This window comes from Drosophila willistoni, chromosome 3R (assembly GCF_018902025.1).
Source record: "Drosophila willistoni isolate 14030-0811.24 chromosome 3R, UCI_dwil_1.1, whole genome shotgun sequence".
NCBI lineage: Eukaryota > Metazoa > Arthropoda > Insecta > Diptera > Drosophilidae > Drosophila > Drosophila willistoni.
In genome coordinates, this window is record NC_061086.1 from 24541506 (window position 1) to 24563039 (window position 21534).

The 21534-nt window shown below is 35.1% G+C and overlaps 2 protein-coding genes across 5 annotated transcripts; both read right to left on the reverse strand.

Annotated features, from left to right (window-relative positions):
* Positions 1–334: 334 nt before the first annotated feature.
* LOC6647870 (type-2 histone deacetylase 1) lies at positions 335–2875 on the reverse strand. The gene is made up of 2 exons (XM_002069970.4): positions 2579–2875; positions 335–1949 (listed from the first exon to the last, which is right to left on the reverse strand). The coding sequence occupies exon 2, from the start codon at positions 1328–1330 to the stop codon at positions 395–397; it is 936 nt and encodes a 311-aa protein (XP_002070006.1). The 5' UTR covers positions 1331–1949; positions 2579–2875; the 3' UTR covers positions 335–394.
* A 4762-nt stretch (positions 2876–7637) lies between these two features.
* LOC6647869 (uncharacterized protein DDB_G0283357) lies at positions 7638–21485 on the reverse strand. 4 transcript variants are annotated; one of them, XM_047013650.1, is made up of 8 exons: positions 21333–21485; positions 16874–17294; positions 11252–11570; positions 9971–10330; positions 8836–9911; positions 8581–8765; positions 8403–8515; positions 7638–8334 (listed from the first exon to the last, which is right to left on the reverse strand). In XM_047013650.1, exons 2-8 carry the CDS (start codon positions 17167–17169, stop codon positions 8059–8061), a joined length of 2625 nt encoding a protein of 874 aa, XP_046869606.1. In that variant the 5' UTR covers positions 17170–17294; positions 21333–21485; the 3' UTR covers positions 7638–8058. The 4 variants fall into 4 exon arrangements, with proteins under 4 accessions (XP_046869606.1, XP_023034320.1, XP_046869605.1 ...); XM_023178552.2 differs by having other exon boundaries at positions 11252–12476; XM_047013649.1 differs by lacking the exon at positions 21333–21485 and adding an exon at positions 21007–21248 and having other exon boundaries at positions 11252–12476.
* Positions 21486–21534: the final 49 nt, after the last annotated feature.

The window sequence follows — 21534 nt, forward strand, 5'->3', positions numbered from 1 at the left end:
TTCTTTTAATGTTTTCTTGAAAATTTACTTCTTTTGTTGTTGTTGTAGCTTCTCAATTTTAGTTGTTTTATGATACACATTTGAGATCACAAACATTTTTGTTTCCGTTTTTTTTTTTTTTTGTATTTTGTTTTGTTTTAAAAAAGTTCAAATTTTTCAGTTGAAATGTTTTCCCTTTTTTTTTTGTTTTTTTCGTTTTTGTTTTTGCATTTTTTATATTTTTCTTATTTTGTTTTTCTTTTAATTTTTTTTTTTAGTTTTTTTTTTGTATCTTGTTTTTTTTTCTGTTCATATTGACGGGTTCTGGGTCCTCCTTAATCAGTTCGCAGTTTCATTCGCCACAGTTTCCTTGTATTTTTTTTCGTATTGTTTAACAACTTCTGCACCTTTTGCGTTACGACTGCACGTTGAGCAACAGTTTCAGATTGTGCGTATCGTATTCATCCATCAGATTGCGTTTCGACGAGCGTCCCAAGTGGAATTTGGTGGCGGCCTTTTCGCCGGTGCTGAAGCCCGTGCGCATGACGAAACCACGCTGCAAGCAAAGACCAGCACTGCTGGCCACCAGTTTCTCTTCGGACTTTGTCAGCAAGCTGCCACCGGACGATGTCCAGTGTTGCGGCGGCTTTGGCAAGGCCGTGGGAGCTGGTGCATCGAAGCACTTGCTACCCGCAAAATGCGTCAATGCGGTGGGTATGAGTTGTTGCTGAGGCGAGATCTTGCCACCACTGAAGGGAGTTAGGGGGGGACTCCGGCGCTGCTTTCGGGCGGAGTTGCTGCTGGCCACTAAAGCCGGCGAGAAGCCACCGCCCAGAATACTGGCCGGCGATTGACGCACCAAAATTGCCATGGGAGGCGACTGGGGAGGAGAACGACCACCGCCAGTCCTTCTGCTGTTGTTGTTGTTGTTATTGTTGGCAAAAAAGAATCCTCCACCGCCGCCTCCGCCGATGTTTTGTTGGGGCGACTGACGCTGCTGGCGGCTGCGCTGAGCACCTGCCGACTGGGATAGCTGCTGCTGTTGTTGTTGTTGCTGTCGCTGACGATTATTCGGCGTCTGCATGGAGGAAGTGTTGCCGCCGAAACTGGGGCAGTTTGTGGGCGATGATGATGAGTGGTGATTGGAGTTGATGAAATTTGTACTGCTGGCAATACTGTTGGAATGTGCAGTTGTTACCAAAGGTGTTGCTGGTGCGGATGCTGATGTGGTTGCTGGTGGTGCGGGAGGCGGGGGGGATTCACTCGCTCCCTTTTTCAAACGTATGGACTTGGTTGCTGATGCTGTTGTCATTTTGATGTTGTTCCTAACGCTATTGTGCGAGTATGTCATAGTAATTTCTTCGTCACTTTCTTTTCTCCTTTAAAGATGTTTTCGTTCTCGTTCTCTCTTTCTCTCTCTCGTTCTCTGCTTCTCTGATAAAATTTCTGCTTATTTTTGTTTTGCTTTTTTTTTGTTTTTGGTTATTCCGCTAAATTAATGCTTAACGTTAAATATCACACGCACTTAAATCAAATTTCTATAAATCGAAACCAAACTCGGTCGTGGAGGGTAGTGGGGGGTTATAGAGGGAGAGGGGGGAAGGCCGCCTCTTTCTCAAATTTTCAAAACTAAAATGCTCTTGTCGTCGTCGTCGTTTATGTGTTGTATCTCTTTGGTTGTTATCTCCTTCTCCTTCTTCTTTGCTCTTTCCACTTTCTTCCAATCTTTAACGAACGCGAAGGGCGGCGAAGATGTTCGACGGGCTTTTGAGCACGTAGCTGCGTCCGGTTTGTGTTTCTCTTTGTATTATTTACAGCTTTTATTTACCTTTTATATAGTTTAACCTTTAACTTTATGTATTGTTTATCAGTCTGTTTGATTTATCTCTTTTCTGTTCTCCTTAGCTCCTCCTCTTAGTTTTGCCAATTCTCTTCTATTCTTCGCTGCTTTTGAAGCCTCGGCTGGGGTCCTAAGGGATGAAAAGAAAAGCAAAAACAAAATAACGCTTAATAATAATAATAACATAAGAGAGTACAGCAGCCTCAAAAAACCAACTGAATTCTAATTAGCTAAAATGCCTCAATCAGAAGGTGATCAGAAATGACCCTATTCGACCTATGCGGCATGGAAATTTAAGGTTATTTTGACGATAGAAGAGACTGGCAATGAACCAACGCTTAGTCATTCCGCCTGGCACCTTGAAAACAAAATGTTTAAGAAACACTTTACTTTTATACAGTTAATAAAAAAAGAGAGTAGTTTGCCTAGTAACTGGATACTAGAGGAATAGCATCGTAGACGGCGTCTAACTGTCTTTATTGTAGGGGTAATGTCTCATTTACCTGTGGGTAATTGCAAATGTGTGTGTCTGTGTTCTATTTACGTCAAAGAAGATACATACATACATATGTATGTATGAATACAGCTAAGTTTGTGTGTACACCAGTCAAAAACCACTCAATATACAAGACTTTTACCCCTCTCCGTTCTTCTCTTGCAATGTGCCAGAAAAATACCTGAATTAATGAATTGAAAACACACACACGGATGGACGCACGCACACATTCTTAATAGCATACGCATACAATTGCGACTTACTTTTCAGCTGTAGACCTTTTCACACGTACGTTGATGCTACACTATAGTTGTCTCGCTCACTCCTTTGTGTAGTTTGTGTGTCGCAGTTTATTGATTGCTTTTTGCAGCTGCGGGGGGTTTTTTCCCTCTTGTTTTTTGCCACTTTTATGGGTGATTATGATTTAATTTTATTTTGGGTTTTGATTAAAAAGTTGCCTTTTTAAATTTTCGCGTTAAAAATGATTGAAATTGTTGGTTTGTTGGATTATTTTTCGTTGATGTTTCTTTTTTTATGAGGGGGGAACTTTTAGCTTGTGTGTATGTATATATATGTATATATATATATATATGTGTGTATGTGTGTTGTGTGTTATTGTATGTATGTATTTGTAAAATCACTTTCAAAATGGCGACTGGCTTTATTTTTATTTTTTTTTTATATGTAATTTCGCTTAAAGCTTTCTCTTCACTTACAGACAAAGGCTCAAAAAAATCACACTTTCAACTGATACCGATTTTTGTACAACTTTTATGTACACCACCGTCTATTTTGCAGCGTTTTTTCTTTAGTTTTACAAATTTTTGTTTTTGAGTATGTGTATTGTTGTTGTTTTCGCAAAGTACTCCGTTTTCTTTTTGTTTTTTCTTTGTGTGTGCACTCGTTGTACTTTGACGCGTATTAAAATATTAAACGTTACACATATATATTCATATATATATATTTATTTGATTTGTATCACTTAAATTAAAGACATTTACAATATATAATTACATATATATATATAATTTTTTTTTAGCAGAAATTTTAATCAATATTTTAACTTTATCTTCTTCGCTCTTTCTTTGCGCATTCGTACGCTTTCCTCGAATTTTCCACCATGACGAACGAAAAAAAAAACGGGCGCTTGCCTTTTATACCCTCGAACTAGAGATGGGAAATCTATCGATTTATAAAGTGCGATAGATCGATGTAAATTTTTCGATGGCGATGTATCGAAATTCTTGCCCTCTCGCCGTAAAAATGGAATATTGCCAGATCCAAAAACACTAGTGTTGCCAAATCAATATACATCAATGTTACCAGATACCTAAACTATCTCAGTTCGACTCAATAGTGGGAGCCAAAAAACAGTGGTTAAAAATAGTGGAAATAATTTTGCCAGAGCGAATTCGTTTTGGCGGGTGGTATTTTTAAAAACTAATCTGTCAATGAGTCAATATTGAAAGAAATTTGTATGGTTTATAGAATTTTAAATCATAAATAGAATACTCTAACTTACTACATCTTTCATTTTTATGCTAGATATTTTTTTAAGATTTGATTGAAACAAAGTAACTTACAAAGAAGTAATCGCAGAAGTTGAAAGAAGGAGAGAAAACAGTATCAGTTGAGTTTATGACCACACAATTCAATTTAAGTTACTAATTTATTTTACATTGATGTTATGCTTGATAACATTGAATGTTATGCTTAACGGGCAAGATGCTGGAACCAATTGTGTTCGTTAACCGAGGGTCCACTGTAATACTTAGTATACTGGTATAATATTAGTTATTGACTTAATTGAGAGCTCCATTTGCCTTTATTGACGTTTAACCTGGTCCCAGCTGCCAAGTATTTTAATGTGTGTCATTTTCAAAAGGTGAAACTGATGCGTCAATCATTAATTCGATTTCAATTGGTATAAATATATCCTAAGAACGAACGACATTGTGTTCCCCATTCCGCATTTGTGTCCTGTTCTTGAATGTTTGACATCAATGATCTTGAAGTCATTTAAGTTAGTTTGCATAATTAATTTGTTCTTTGAAATAGAAACATTTACATCAAAAATTTGTTTTTATTGACGTTCATTGAATTTTTATTGAAATTTTGCAAGTTAATACAAAAACGAAAATTTAAAATAATTTGCAATTAACATTAAAAACGCCCGCTCACCATTATACAATACGATGCCATTGAAAAACGTTTCATTTTGTTTTGAATTTTAATACTATGGTTAACTGATTTTACAATTACTAGAAGAGTGTGTCTCGGTTTTGGTTTATCTCTACAAAAATGTAAAATAATAGTCACATTTAAAATTTGCATAAATTCTAGACAAGTGTAGATGTTGTTGTTTTCAATAGTATGTCGTACATATTGTTCGGAGAAATACTCATGCATAAAATGTTTTTTGTTTTTGTTTTTTTTTAGGTCTGTTATAATAATTTGGAATTATGCGTTATAATTTTTGTTTCTTGTTTTTTATTGTTTTGTTTTTTGTTAATTTTTATTGCATTTTATGTAATTAAATATATATAACGTACATCACAGCAAAACTTTATAATTTTTTTTTGTTTGGATTTTTTTTTATAGTTTTTTTTTTTTTTTTTTGTTTATTATACTATAAATATATTTTATGATAAGCTTTTGATTTGTTGAAAACGATAATAAACCATAGAAAAATAGTTAGAAGGAAAACTATATAGTTAGATTGGAAGGAAGGGGATATTTGAAGAGTTAGTGCTATTTTTTTGTTTAAATTGGACAGTTAGAAAGATATAAAAATTGAGTAATTAACAAAAATAAATTTCTGACTGTAAAAATCAAACAATAACATAAATTGAAAAAGGTTTATTTAAAAATTTCCGATTAATTCGCTTGATTGAATTTGGTTGTAAATATATATTGTAAGTACATATGTCAGTGCACGTATAAAAGGATTCAATTCATATTCACGTATAATGTATATGTATGTATATATTCTAAATATAATTATTTGCTTGTTATCATAACCCTTTTTTTTTGTTTATGTTGTTTTTGTTGTTATTGTGACAAAAAATAAACTTCTTCTTTTCGTGGTTTTTTGTTTTTGTTTTTTTAATGGTACCTACTAATAATAAAATTCTAGAAAAGCACAACACCTTTACAATGGTCTTTTGGAAATACCATTTTTTTTTGTTTTGTTTTTTTTTTTGTTTTATATATGGATTAAAAGTAAATACACACACACATTTTACATATGCGGTACACGTTTCACGCATTCAATCGGATCAGTGGGGCAGACATACACATACATATATATATATATATATCCATATCTGGAGTTTCCTAACATGAATTTGAGTTTTTTGGAAAAAAAGTTGAAAGTGTTGATTAAATATATAATGCTAGCCATACCACCGATCGATCCCATATAGTTTGAAACGACACATATGCACCTATATAGGTATATATAGATATCAACTAGGTATCAAGATTTTAGTTAATGCATAGCGTTAATGGGGATGTAGAACGACAATTGCTGTTGATGTTATTGTTGGTTTCAAATTTGTTGAGAATCTTTTTTTTGTTTTTATAATTTTTTTAGTTTGTTAGGGTAAAAAGTGCTGAAGAATGAATACTTCTTCTTGCCTATAACCAACATAGAATTATCCCATATTAGAAGGTATTATATATATATATATATATATATATATATATATATATAGGTATTAATGCGTAGGTGTTGAAAAATGTTAATCTATGTATATATTATATAAATATCCATTCTCACAAAAATCAATGCTATATAAAAAGTTTATGTATTTCTTATTTTTTTCTTATTTTTTTCGTTTTTGTTGAGTTAGTTTCAATGGTTTTGATACGAATGGAGGGCAGGAATCATTTCGTCATTTGGTATTATTATAATTATATATCCATAGATAATTATTATTGTATGGTACTTGTACATGTATATTGGTAAAAATGTTACTGTTACTTTTACTGTTTTACAGGCTTAGTGCGTGTTTTTTTTTGTTTTGGTTTTTTTGTTATTTGTTACTAGGACACTCGCATAGTACATACACAATATACGAGAAGGATTCAAGTATGTGTATGTGTATGTAAATTTTCAGGATACAATTATTAATACGTCTCCACACAATATACAATTATACATTAGTAGAGAGTGAGAGCGAAGAGAGAGAGAGAAAGAGAGAACTCTAGTAGATAGTAAATGTAGAAGAAAATGATCTATTTTCTATGTATGTATGTATATATCATATATCTTTTCTTTTTTTGTTTTTTTTTGGGTTGCATCAGATGCTGCTTCTTCCAACTCTCATTCTCTTTTATCATCATAAATATAGACAAGTCACATTGATTCAAGGAGGTTTTAGGTGTAGTATATATGTTTGTTTGTTTGTTTGTTATATTTGTGTAACGGCAATAAACACTACGAATCTGGGTGGTGGGGGAGGAGCGGGGTGTCTGGGGGGCGTTACACCTTGAGAAAGTTGACAAATTACCATATATATGTATATGTATGTATGTATGTATATATTCGCATTATGCCATTTACTTTTTGATACTACTACAAATACATTTAATTAAGCCCATCAAACACGAGTATCTATGTATATGTAATGTATGTATGTATATGTATGCATATTAATAAATTCATATTATTGTGTGTGTATTGTATGTACCTAATATTTTTATATATATATATATATAGATCGTTACTGAATCGGTTTTCAAAATGTGTTTTGTGGCTTTTATTTGCATTTTAGTCGTTCTTTAAAGATTGCTTATATGTTTCAAGTTAGTTTTTGTTTTTCTTGTTAATAGTATTTACTAGATTTAAATCAAAAATCCATTTCGAAAAAATTTAAATGAAACACGATTATTATAGTTTGCTCTTTCCTTTGGTTAGTGCAAGAAGAACTTCTTCAGTGGGTTCAGTTCGTACAATAAGTATAAAATGCAATGCACTATATATATATATATATATATATATATATATGTATATAAGAATATAAACAATAATTCTTTTTTTTTTTTTGGATTTCTTCCATTTTTTGTTTGTTTTTTTTTTCAATCGAAATGAAACAATTAACAGATTTAGCATCAAAGCGTAACTAAAAAACAAATACAAATATAATCTTTCTTTTTTTTTTTTTGTTTGCATTTTCTCTGCGTATTTAAATATATGTATGTATGCATATAGATATTCATGTGTATATGTGTGTAGGTGTATGTGTATGTGTGTGTGTGTGTGTGTGGACAGCAACATTTCAAAATACAACATTTAGAGTTTTTTTTATTTTATGTTTTTGTTGTATATATCGTATGTACGAATTTATGTTTTGTATGTATATAAAAATTAGAATGTACTCGGCTCTAATTGGAGGGCTGGGAAAGAGGGCGGGGGACCAGGATACGTGAGCGTGGGAGAGGAATCAGAAGTATATAATCCTAGACACGCCCTAGATCTGTGAAACTCGTGTGTATCTACATACATAAGCTAATTGAAAGTATTGTTGGTGTAGGATGAAGCTGGCTTTGATTGTGTGGATGTGGGTGAGGTGAGGGGGTGAAAGGTTAGCATTTTGGCAGTTACATCAAGTGAAGGTTACGATTCCTTCCACCACCTCCATCCTCTTGCACCTTCTGCTGCTACGGCTGCTGTTGGCGAATGCGTTTGGAATATAATGATGGGTATGGGTACGGATACGCCTGGCCCATGGCCAAGGTCCTAAGCAGCTTGACTCTGCTGAGGATTGACTGCAGCAGCGGCGGCTGCGGCGGCGGTGGCTGCAGCAGCTGCTACTGCTGCGGCTGCTGCTGCCGATGATGATGATGATGATGACGATGACGGATTGCTGGTAACTGTAGCATGTTGTGAGGCACCACCACCACTAGCCCCACCAGCCCCACTAGCAGCAGCAGTCTGAGTGGCCTGTTGCTGCTGATCGACACCATCAAAGTAATCCGAAGCATTGCCACGGCATATGGGGCATGTGCGATTGGACTGCAGACCAAAAGGAAAATAAATTAAATGATAAATCCTGACCCTATGAGTTAAGATGATGAACTCACCCGCAACCACTTGTCGACACACTTGGCATGGAACTCATGGGAACACGGCAGAACACGCAGAAGCTGTCGCAGCTCAAAATCACACATACAAACCACACACGATGTTTGATCACCTATATAAGCAATACATATATAGATGTCTTAGAGCTTCTAAAGAATCGGGGTATATGATATTTACCATTGTGTACTTCCGGATTATATTTGTAGCTAGGAAGTTGATCAATCTCGTTGCGTGAAAGACCACGAGGCTTGGCCTCGCCCAAACGTTCGGCCAGACTGAGCAGCGCCTCATAGTTCTCAGTCTCGTTGGTGTCTCCGGAGGTAAGATCATGCTGGTTATATGGCGAAAGCGGGAACATGGCGCTGAAACGAGGTGGAACGAAGCAATTAAATAGATTGTAATGAATGGTGTGAGTTATGTCATTATGCTTACAGGAAGTTGAGCAAGAAGCCCGGATTAATAATGCCCGCTGTTGTCTGGATTTGAACGGGAGCTTGATGAGCTGCCAGCGATTGTGGAGGCAGAACATGACGATGCTGTCCATGATTGGCGGGCCAGAAGCGCGGTATACGACGATGAGGTGGGAATGTGCGACGCTCCGATGACATTATGATCTGTGGTGGACCAGCCATCTGGGATACCTGGACGGCGGCTGCAGCAGCAGCGGCCGTGGAATGTAGATGATGAGTGGCCGCTGCAGCAGCGGCACTCATAGATGCTATGTGGATACCGGGTGCTAGCTGGTGGGCATGTGGATGTGGCGGTTGGGCCGTTACCGGGCCGGGGGCGGCGGCATGATGGCCGTCTAAATGGTGGGCCGTTACGGTTGGCTCAATTGGTGTCAGATTGGCCACGGCAATGGCAGCCACGTCCCGCTGCTGCTGTTGGGCTGTGATCGTGGCCTGCGCGATCATGTGCTGGGCAGCAGCTGCTGCGGCTGCCATTTGTGTGGGTGTAGGTACCTGTTGGGCTACCTGCATGGGCGGGGCAGCGGCTAGGCCGGGCGGCGGTGCGGGGAAGGGTGTGTATACGCCGTGCAGATGGCACGGAGCCAGGCGGGCCTGCGCCGGCATCGGGTATGTGCAGAACGAAGCCCAGATGGGCTCTTGGCGTAGAGCTAGGCTGACGGGTACCTGGTTCAAATTGAGGTCGACCATCAACGAAGTCGGCGGTGGCGGAGGCTGAGGCGGTCCTTGTACCTGTTGCAAAATGGCTCCCACTGAACTGCTTGATGGTCCGCCACCATTGCCGGCATTTGATCCTCCGTTTGGACCATTGCCGGGCATATCCCACGGCGATCTCTGAGGATGGGGTGGTGGTTGTTGGTGCTGCTGCTGAGTAACATAATGGGACTGCGGTTGATAATGGTGCATCTGATGATAATTCGGCGGCGGTTGCTGCTGCTGGGCGTGTGCATATTGTTGCTGTTGCTGCTGCTGCTGTTGCTGTGTGGATGTGGCAACATCACGCAAACGAGGCCTACGCAAAGGCGGACTGCCCTGTTGCATCTGCGGTAACAAATTTAATATTTATTTAGCCCTTTAATACCCCCATTAACCATACTCACTATGACACGTTGCGAGCGCCTTGGCTCCCAAATTGCTGGCGGCGATTGGCTCGGCCTTCCCGAGATGCGACGACGTTTGCGCGACGGACTGTCTGAATTGAGACCAGATCCGTTATTGTTATTCAATGACAATGTCGATCCTGATAGTCCAGAACCAGATGGTAGTTCACCCATTAAGCCGGGACCGCCGGAGGACGAGGAAGGACCATTGTTGTTGTTGTTGTTGTTTCCATATCCATTGCTATTGTTCAGATGCTGGTAGTGCGAATTGCCATTCCGGCCATAACCTCCGTTTCCATTGCGCATGAAGTTATAATTGGAGCTTTCAGATCGATGATCTTGATCTGAGTTCCCAAAATGCTAAAAAGAAATTGAAAGATTATGGATTTATGCCTTGTTACTTTTAACGTTAAGTAAACAGCCTTCTATATATTCCAAAAGCCTCTTTTTTTATACCCTTGCAAAAAGGGTATATTCATTTTGGTCAAAAGTGTGCAACGCATAGAAGGAAGCATCTCCGACCATATATAGTGTATATATATTCTTGATCAGCACGACGAGACGAGTTGAAATAGCTATGTCCGTCCGTCTGGATCAACGCAAACTCCTCCTAGACCGTAAGAGCTACAGAGCTGAAATTTTGCATGTAGGCTTGTATATACTGCAGGCGTTGTATATCTCGGATTCAGCCGGATCGGATCACTATATCATATAGCTCCCATACATATGGCAAAGTCACGAACAGTGACTTTTCTTAATAACTTCGTTATTTTCTGAGCTATTGTCATGAAATTTAATATTGTTAAGTTTATTATACATATAAACGACTATGCCAAATTTTATCAAGATCGGGTGACTATATCATATAGCTCCCATAGAAACGATCTTTCGAAAACAGTGACTTTGGTCAATAACTTCGTTACTTTTGACGCGATTGCTTTTAAATTAAATATTTGTTAGTTTAATATATCTGTTAATGACTGTGCCAAATTTGATAAGGATCGGGTAGCTATATCATATAGCTCCCATAGGAACGATCGGTGGAAAACAGTGACTTTGATCAATATCTTCGTTATTTCCTATGCTAAGATTGTAGGCCGACCTTTCGGACACATTAGCCCTTCTAGCTTAAACGTTTTTCCACTTTGATTGCTATAGGTAAGGAAAAAGTTACCAAAAAAGTTGCAAGGGTATACAACCTTTGACGCGGTCGAAGTTAGCCCAAGACCTCTGGTTATCCTTCAATTTGGTAAATTATTAACTGACTATGTTTTTACTCACATTCGAATTTCTATCGTTGAAATTGCGCTGATGGTGACCTCCACCTTGTCCTGAAATATGCTGATTGGCCATCATGGATGACGAGGCATGGTTCTCTGTCATGTGGCGACGATTGTGTCCATTGCTGTTGTTGTTATTGCTGCCGGCATAATCGCGTGATAAGGGTGGACAGATGCCACCGCGACGATAGTTCATATAATCGGATGGACCGTTCACATTACCATTATTTCCACCATTTCCGCGATAGTTGCGTTGCTGTTGTTGCTGCTGCTGCTGCTGTTGTTGGTGTTGATGTGATCCTTGTCCCTGGTTGTTATGGCTATTGATGGGTGCGGATGCATTATTAAATTGTTGTTGTTGCGGCGTCAAGGACGACGACGACGATGACGACCCAGGGGGAATCGGAATTATATCGTTACAAGAATTTACATTCACAACATCAGTGAGATTACTATTTGTTGTTGGACTGATTGAATTTGAATTTAAAGTTGTTGCGTTGGTTGAATTTGAAATCGTACGTGTTAGCGGGAGGGATTGGCGATTAGTCTGTTGTTGCTGGTGATAATGTTGATGATTGTGTTGGTGTTGGTGGTGGTTTTGGTATTGGTATTGTTGGTGGTAATGATGGTGGTATTGATAGTGAGGCTGATACTGAGGACGTTGGGAATTGTGACAACGGGGATCGCTGGGATAGGTAACAATCAGAGGAGGAGGTGGTGGCGGTGGTGGTGGAGGTGGCGGCGGACGGCGTTGTTCAGGATGGATAGCGGATGGTAAGGGTGATATTGGACTGGGTGCGGGGGCGGCTACAGTAACACATAAGCGGGCCGGGTTCAGACGGACAAGGGATACGGACATGGATCCGTATGTAGGAAGCGGTGGCGAGCCATCTGATGACCGATTGTGATGACAAATGTCATAGTAGTTCTGTGCGGAGGAGTGACTAGAACCCCCCGATCCATAAATCGAATGGGTGGCTTGTGAATGGTTGCCGGAATGTCTTATTGTTGGGGGTGTTGAGGCATGTGAACGATATTGACTATACTGTGGCGGTTGAGGGGAAAGCGGATGCTGATTTAGATTCGGATGATGGTTATGGCGATGATTGTGATTTGTGTGATGGCTCTGATTTGTTTTGCTATTGTTGTTGTTATTGTTATTATTATTATTATTATTATTATTATTATAGATACAAGTTCCGCTAGAATTACTTGTTTGTACATCGCTGGATTTTCGATTTGGGTTTTTTGGATTTGAAATATTAAGTTTGCATTTGCAGTTTAGATAAGATATGTAATACATATATAATACGCATATAATATAATATTCAGTTTTTTACGAGATACATTTGAAAATGATTCAATTCAAATCAATGCAGTAGCAGTAGTGTATGTGTGTGTGTGTGTGTGTGTGTGTGTGGTAGTTATAAACACAACCCATATAAAATAGTTATTATTTTTGTTGTTGGTATGCAGCATAATACATGTACAGGTAGTAGTAGTAGTAGGTGGTAGTAGTAGTAGTAGTAGTAGTAGTATTAGTAGTGTATATATGCAGAGTGGTAGTGGTAGCCACACACATACATATACGTTATTTATATAGTTTTTTTTGATTTTTTTATTGTTTGCAGATTTTTTGTTTTTTTTTGGTAATATATATATGAAGAAGAAAGAAAAACGAAAAAGATAAAAATAATATATATGTAAATGGCAAAATGCAATAATTAGATTATTAGTTTAATATAGATATATATATATAATATCAATATGTACACACATATATATATTTATGTATAGAGTAACGGCAATGCGTGCATATGTAGGAGAAGCTCACTATATGCCTGCATTTAGAATTGTTTTGAATTGAATATGTATATATAAATTAATTATATTGTAAATTACTACTACATATACACGCATATACACACAATATTATGCATTTAGTAGAAACAAATACGTACGTACTAATTAACTTTCACATATTTCTCTTGATTTTTGTTTTTTCTTTTTTGCTTCTTCAGCATTTTTCAATACTTTTTAAATGCATTTTAGATAGAAATTTTGTTAGTTTTGGTTTTGCTATTTTATTTATTTATTTCTTTATATTCGCTTTTTATGCACACTACGCTTACCACAAAAAGAAAGAACTAAAAAACAAAAATTAAGGCTTAAGTCAACTGAAATAATAACCAAAATCTTATAAACAAAATCAACCGCACACACTTTTTTTCGCACACACTATTTTCAAAATGTAACGGTTAATAAACTGTTAATATAGTCACAACATAAGGCCGTTCTCACTAGCTAAACACGAGAAAAAGAGAAATTTACTTGTATATAAGAGAAATATATATAGAGAGAGAGGAAGAGAGAGAGATATCGAGAGAGAGAGTGTGCTTCACATGCTCAAAAACAAAAAAAGGAAAATAAGACATTAAACGGGAAAATCCACAGAAAATTAAAACAGAACTAAACAGATCTAAAACTGAAAACCGTTACTTTATAAAAACATTACTTTAAGCTTGAGCATTTGATTTGATTTTGTTCATTTGCTGTGAAAAAACTCTCTCCATGGAAGGGAGAGTCAACCGCATGCGATTGCAAAAAGCTTGGACAATACTCGGGTGACAGTTGAAAGTTCAGATCAATCGATCTGTTTATTAATATGGGATATAGTATATACGGGTTTTTTCTTAGTATAGCAATAGATACATAAAAATATATACACACACACACACGGCACGGCGGATAGAATCGTGATGAGAAGGAGGTGCGCCATCATAGAACTTTAGCTTTAACCACTTATTTATGTCTTTACTGAATGCAAAAGCTTTAGTTGTAGTAATTACAAAAAATATCTAAAAAATCAAGAAAATAAAAACACTTGTATACCCTTGCAAAGAGTTACTTCTCTAGGATAAGCCAGAACCATAGGGCTCAACACATTTACTGTACGAATAAACACGTTAACTTTAATAGAATTTCAATTTCATTTCAAAATTTTTGATTCTGAAATGAGTTTTGTACACCATAATATAGATATAGACATATATGGACACGTTTTATCGTTTGCGAGGGTATAGAAATTAAGGCTTTGCCGTAGTGCATGCGGCCCACTCTGGTTTTTGGGATATTGTTGATTTTGAAATGGTGTCTAATGCTATTAACCAAAGAAAATGACTATTTCAATACTTCAGAAACAGACTGTGACAAAGACCATTAAAATGCTGTTGTTTGTAGATGTTTTTGTTGTTGTTGTTGTTTTTTTTTGCTGGCTTATAAGTTATACACACACACATATACATATATATAATAATAATAATAAAATTATAAAATCAATTAAGTTATCTATATTTGGTTTGTTTTTTTCCAAATTCTATTTAGTTACATTGAAACTTGTTTTTGGATTTGCTTTGGTTTTATTTATAAAAAACATTCTAAGCCGCAGTGTGCAAAATGCAAATAAATAAGTAAAACATCAAGCTGAGTTTATTGATCTTGGCCACCAAATAATATATAAGAAATACCAATTTCAATTTGAATTTTATAATCGAATTTCAATACTTATGTATGTTAATATCAGAGATCAATTCAAATCAATCAAGAAACTCAACTAAAATGCATCATTCAGAAAAATTGGTTGAATCGAAAGGAATTACAACTATATTTACTTTGTACGGTTTGGATAAAGAGGAAATTTTGTAACTAAATTCATACTTTGGCTTGCACTTTGTATATTTTTCGGTTTTTATGTATTTTCTTTTGTTAACATTTTTTTGGTTGCATTATTATTTCATATAGTTTTTGTTATCATCGCATTTGTGTTCTGTTTATTTTTTTTAAGACAAACGTGAAGCAAAAAAAAAAAAAACCAAAGTTAAAGTATTTGCAGCGAAATCAAAAACTTTTCAAAACTGAGGAGCAAAGGCAGAAAGGGAGAGAGAAAAAGAAATGGATCCTGGCTTCTGTTTGTATTCACCTGACGCATACAAAAATGTTGCCTACTTTTAGGAGTGAATTTATGAAAAAGAATCTTTTCTTTACTTTAATCATAGGGTGATTCCTTTAAATAGTGGATCGAATCGAAATTAAGATGAATGGGGAACCTTTTCTTTTTAGAAGATGCATGAAAAACACCTGGAAATCTTTTTTTTTGAATAGAATTTTTCTTATACTATGCTTACAGTATAGAAACAATTAGTTTTGTTTGTTAACCAAAACCAAAATTTGGAATTCGTTTTAAAAATAACTAAAGAGGGCCTAAGACATATAGCTAAAGCATTATAAATATAGCGTTACATTATAGGAAATAGTAATTTAACAACTACAAATTTGACATCGTTAAAAAACAGACAGATTAGGTGAAGTTGATGTGTTTTTTTTTTATCTGTGTTCTGGGACCAATAGGGGTTTTTTTCGGAATATGATATGAGAATTATTATTGTATATTGAGAAATAGAGACAGAGAAAGAGAGAGAGAGAACATGCTTTTTGGTATTATTGACTTAGGCGCGCTTTACAAAAAGAAGAAGAAGCTTGGTTTTATTTATTTTGGACAAAGAAACAACTACAGAAAAACTTAAGAAAATGTTCTACATAATTTTGTTAGTTTAATTCGTCAGTTGTTTTGTTTTTTGTTTCAAGTGCTTTTCATGCATTTTCTCAATTAAAAATATGATTTTTGTTATTATTGTTGTTGTTAGGGGGTAAAGTTTTTGTCTTTAAAAACATTGAACATTACAGATTCTGTTCTACGGAGCTTCTTATTGATCCAAAAATATATATATTTTAGTTTAGTTGATTACAATAGAAGCGATATATCAAAACAAATAATAAGTCGTATTCGTCGACTCCTTCATATTGTTGAAAAGTGTGAGGGATAGAATTTATGTATAATAAGTAATAATAATAATTTGAATTAGAATTACTGTGAATACGGAGAGTTATATAGATACAATGATGATTGTGATGATTGTATGTTAAATGTGATAATGTACGTAAGATGATCGATGGGATGCCAATTGACAGATAACAAAAACATAACATAGATATATAGAGAGAAAGTGAGACAGAACAAAAGTAATAATACAAATGATGATAAAAGATTTAACAAGTATCTATATATTTTGTACCGATGCAAGCTTAGTTTTTGTTTATCGATTATTAATTTTTTTGGTTTAGTGCTTTCGAAAATTCAACGGTTAACAGCCAAATATGAAATGTCTTTTGTTTTTAAATATTTTTTTTTTTTTGGTATTATTGATTACAAAATTCTCCCTTTAACCTAAAAGCGATTTTTTGAGGTGTCGTTTTACGAAGATATAGATAGATATATACGTATATATATATATTTATATATATAGAAAGAGAGACAGAGAGAGAGAGAGTTTGAAACTGTTCTTGTTATAAACTATGGTGTGGGAATAACGGCGCAGGATCTAGTTAGGTTATGGGGAAAATGGATATAAAGGCTCTGGAGTGGGTGGTAAGGAGGCAGGAATGTAAGGTTTTTGGTTGGCGGATGGGTTACTTCAAATTCGCTTTTTTTTGTCCACTTAAAGCTAACTTTATTCAATTTTTTTATATGTATGTATATATGAATTCCATAGCCGGCGAATCTTACCAATTTAAGTTTCGTCCTTCGAGTGCATCTTTATTATTTGGATTGTTGTTGTTGTTGTTGTTCTCATTGCGATTTATATTCACATTGCACCAGGGACTATGTCCAGGTATGAGGTTATTGTTGTTATTGGAACGTTGTTGCTGCTGTTGTTGTTGTTGTTGTTGCTGCTGCTGCTGCTGAGGATGCGGATGTGGGGAGTATAGCATACGTCCGCCACGATGGGAACGGGCCGATGAGGAGTTGCGTGAAAAGGACCTACGGCTGCTGTTGTTGTTGTTGGCATTTGAGTTCAGCATACTGGTGCTGTACGCACTTTGGATGTACGTTTTGTTTTATATATATATATATGGATTTAGGATTTGCTTTGAGTCTTGAGCTGTGTCTATTTTGCTTGAATTCTTTGTTTCTTTATGATTTATGGCTGCAACGAGAATGTTTGCTTATCAAAATGTTGGCGCTTTACACACACACACACTCACACACACACACAGGGGACACACATTGTTTAACTCTATGATTCTATTATCTATAAGTGGGGGGTGGTTCTTTCCAAAGCCAAAACCCGCGCTCCATAACAAAAAGCAAACAACCAACAAGCCAACATGCTCAATAATAATTATTCCATAAATAAATAGAAAAAAAGATACAACTATAGAGAAAAACACTTATATTTTTGTTCTGATCAAAGATACTTACTTATCAAATGTATATATATATATATATGTATAAGTTTTATTTGTGTGTGTGTGGTTAAATATCTCTATATCTATGCATATAGAGAAAGATAGAGAGATAGAGTGGAAAGAGTAGGTAAATAAAACAGCAACGATATTTGATTTTTTGGTTTTAACAGTGTAGCTTTAATACGTTTTGATTCGAGATTATATGATTTTTAAAATGAGCGATACGTGCTGGGTTAGTCTTTTAACTATATAATAGATAAAGGTAAATATTTATATGTGGATATGTATACGGAAAAGCTGCAGGTACACTTACAATAAAATGTTTTTAATATAATGTGGTAAAAGATAAAGATCTATTTTTCTATTACAAGAAGTTTTCTTACTGAAATTATTTGTGGTCAGTCTTTTTAGATTTTCAGTCTTTTACTTTTCATTGCGCAGTTAGCTAACGATAATATTCGATGATATCATCTATTATAGGTTTAATACTATTTTGAAGGTTGGACTTGTCGTTATTTGTAGCTACAAATGTCCTTCATAGATAGTTCAATAAAAAATGTTTAATAATAAATTAACGATCTTGTTAAAGAATGACTCGACCAACTCATTTCCCCCTTGTAAAGAAAGTGATTAGATCTTTATATAATATTCATTATAGTTATGTTTGTTTGAATGCTAGACATGTGTAGATGTTTGTGTAACATGAATTGTTGTAAACTAAACAAAGAACTTCGTTATTAGTGTAAGTTTTGTTTTTTTTTTTTGTTTTCTTTGGGTAAATGACTGATTACAAATTTCTTATCGCTGTTAGTACAATTCGAGAATAATTCCAGATCAACAGTTACACTTAACGTACATTTGTGTATGTGTTTATGGATTTGTGTGTGTATTTGCTTCGATTGCAGTGTTTGTGTCGAGTATATATCAATATATATAATTTACTACGCGTAAAAGTAAACGTACATGTGCATATACAAAATAACAAACAGTGTGTGTAATGTGATGAATGGGCGGGTTAGATTATATACGGAACCATTAAGAAGAACATAGGACGAATACAAATAAAATACAAAGTGAGCTAGTCCAAAAAAAAAATAAAATAAATAAGATAAAAATAAATAATTTTCTGAAATTGTTACATATTTTATGGTTTTATCGTTTTGATATAAGTATATATGTATGTGTAGGTTGAGTAAAAAACAATGGCGTATTTATACATACATATAAATATACATATATATAATGTTTAGTTCGATGACCTTTTTTGTCATCGTTCGGATGAAACTCACATGAAGAGGTCTGTTTCGTATATCGTTATTTAAAGCATAGAAAATGCGCAATGATTTTTTACTCATCCCATTAAAAAAGCTTACAAACTAAAGCCGTATTCTGTTGCCAGTTGCAGTAGACAGTTCTTTGGTTGGTTGGTTGGTTGGTTGGTTGATTTGGTAGGCAGTACAAGGACTTGAGGTTGAGGTGGGCTTTTGACTTGTTGCAGAGTAGTACTTAATAGATGGTCAGTGTGAGGATACTTGAGAGACAAATACAACGTCAACGGGGGACGGCAGTCTTATGTCCTACATTTGGTTTAACGGGTCACAATCAAAAATCTGCACAAACTTTTGTTTAAGCATAATACACACATCATTCAATATTAATGCATATATGTTTACATTTTAAAAACAAATAAACGGGTCGTATACTTAACATTCTTATTGTTTTCTACTGTAAATTTATAATGTAAAAGTATTTGACACACACAAACAATAAATTGTTTGCTTTTAAACCGAACAAAATAATATTACAAAACTGCAAGCCATTCAAATTAGTGCAGATTTTTTGTTTGTGACCCGTTGCTTAGTATAATATACATAACATGTTTTAGTTTTGTTTTTGTTTTGTTGCTTTACATGACAATAAATACAACTAAATGAACAGAGAGATAGAAAGAGATAGACAGGTGTGTATTTGTTTCATATTTTATTTTTGTGTTAAAGAAGCGGGCGCGTCTTGGCCACGGCCGTTAACAAATGGAAATTTACCACCAAAACCAGCAATAAAATATTTTGTATGTATGCTAAAAACAAAGAAAATAAAAGTAAAAGAAAACATTTGCTATTACATTCATGTTTAAGATATATATATATATATATTGATAGACTAAATACATTGGGTTTATAATTTTAAACTCTTGCAGCAAGTCTTGTTGTTGTACAAATTTAAGAACTATGTTTATTATTTTTAAAAAGCATTGAAACAAAAGATGAACTGCAAGAATCTCCAAAATTCGGTGTGCCGAAGTTACTTTCGGTTTGTTAATTTATTAATTAATGTATTTATGTAAATATATGTAAAGCCAGGTTATAATTGCAGCCAAATGGATAAAAAAAAATATATATATATATTATGCCAGTTACATATTTTTATGTGTAAAAACTAGAAAACATGTTAACAAAATTAGGCAGGCAGTAATAAATACACAATATGACAAATAATGGTTGTAATTGTGAACTGAATTCCCCATTTTAGTTAACTGAGATGTGTGTGCTTGTGTGTGTACCAAACAGAGTTTTAGTCGTTATAATATTGATCATTCGACCTGTTGTTCACATAAATGCAAACAGAAATGTTAATAACTTTCACTTGTATAAAAAATATATATGTATATATGTTGATATTTTTGAAAACACTTTTAAGTTCTTGTCAATACAAAGAATAATTATTATAGAATACAATTAATTTTCTAATCTAGTGAGTGGCTAAAGCCGTATTAATTGGCTTTAAATTGATGTCGTTCCAAATACTGTTCGATCAGCTGATTAACTGATATAGCAAGTCATTCCTTATAGTGACAACTCCTCACTGCTATAGTGTAGTCATCTACAAATACCTACATTCGTACATACGAATATGACCCCCACTCCCCAACCCCAAACACACACACACACACACACACACACTCTCGCACTCACATACACAAAGAAAACTGGAGATATGTGTGATAGAGAGAGAGAATGATATATAGAGAAAGAGAGAGGACCCACCTCTTGTTGTTGCTATTGCGTAGTCATGGCAGGCAACTTCAGCGACGACTTTTTTTTCAACTTGATGTATGAATATGTATACTATAGTATACGAATACTTTTTTTTACATTGAATACATTTAAAATACGATTAAAGGGCTGCTTAAGGCATTAACATTACATATAGCATGTATTTATGTGTGTACATATGTATGTATGTATGTATATATGTATCTTAAATAGCTACATACAGTGTATAAGGTGTATGTATTTACATATGTATTATCTTGTCGCTGCCCATCAAAACAACAAATTACACTTTTCACACACATTCACGAACAAATACACTGAGACTACAGGCTATTGCTAAATTGTTTATAGAGGCAAAAATTAATAATATTATACACAGACACAGAAATACACATACTCGGGAGCAGCGAAAATGACGGAGCTGTTCACGGAACGGCAGACAAAGACGTAGTGGTAGTGGTAAAATGTACTCAGCTAAATCGCTGGCACTGGTTCTCTCTCTCTTTCTCTTTCTCTCTGTCTGTCTCTCTGAGTATAGATATGGATGGAAAATCGAAACTCTGGGTCTCCCCCGCCCCCAACAATACAAGTTCACAACTCACACACACGCAAACGCATACAAGGAAACACACAATGACAACCACTTCGTCACCGCAGATAAAAACGAAAAAGTGGCATTTAACAATTTGCGTTTTATGTAATTTTTACTACATATATACATACGTTAATAGTACGAAGCACAATATGCATTACACTATTGCTGGAGCTGTTCCAATTCCACATTCAATACAAATTGCACTTGATTAAACATGAAAATTATATATATGCGTGGAAATGTATCTTTCTATGGGAGTTTACCTTCGCACACCTTAAACCAGTGTGATTAATCAACACAGTAACTCAGTGTTGCAAAACTGAGCATGCT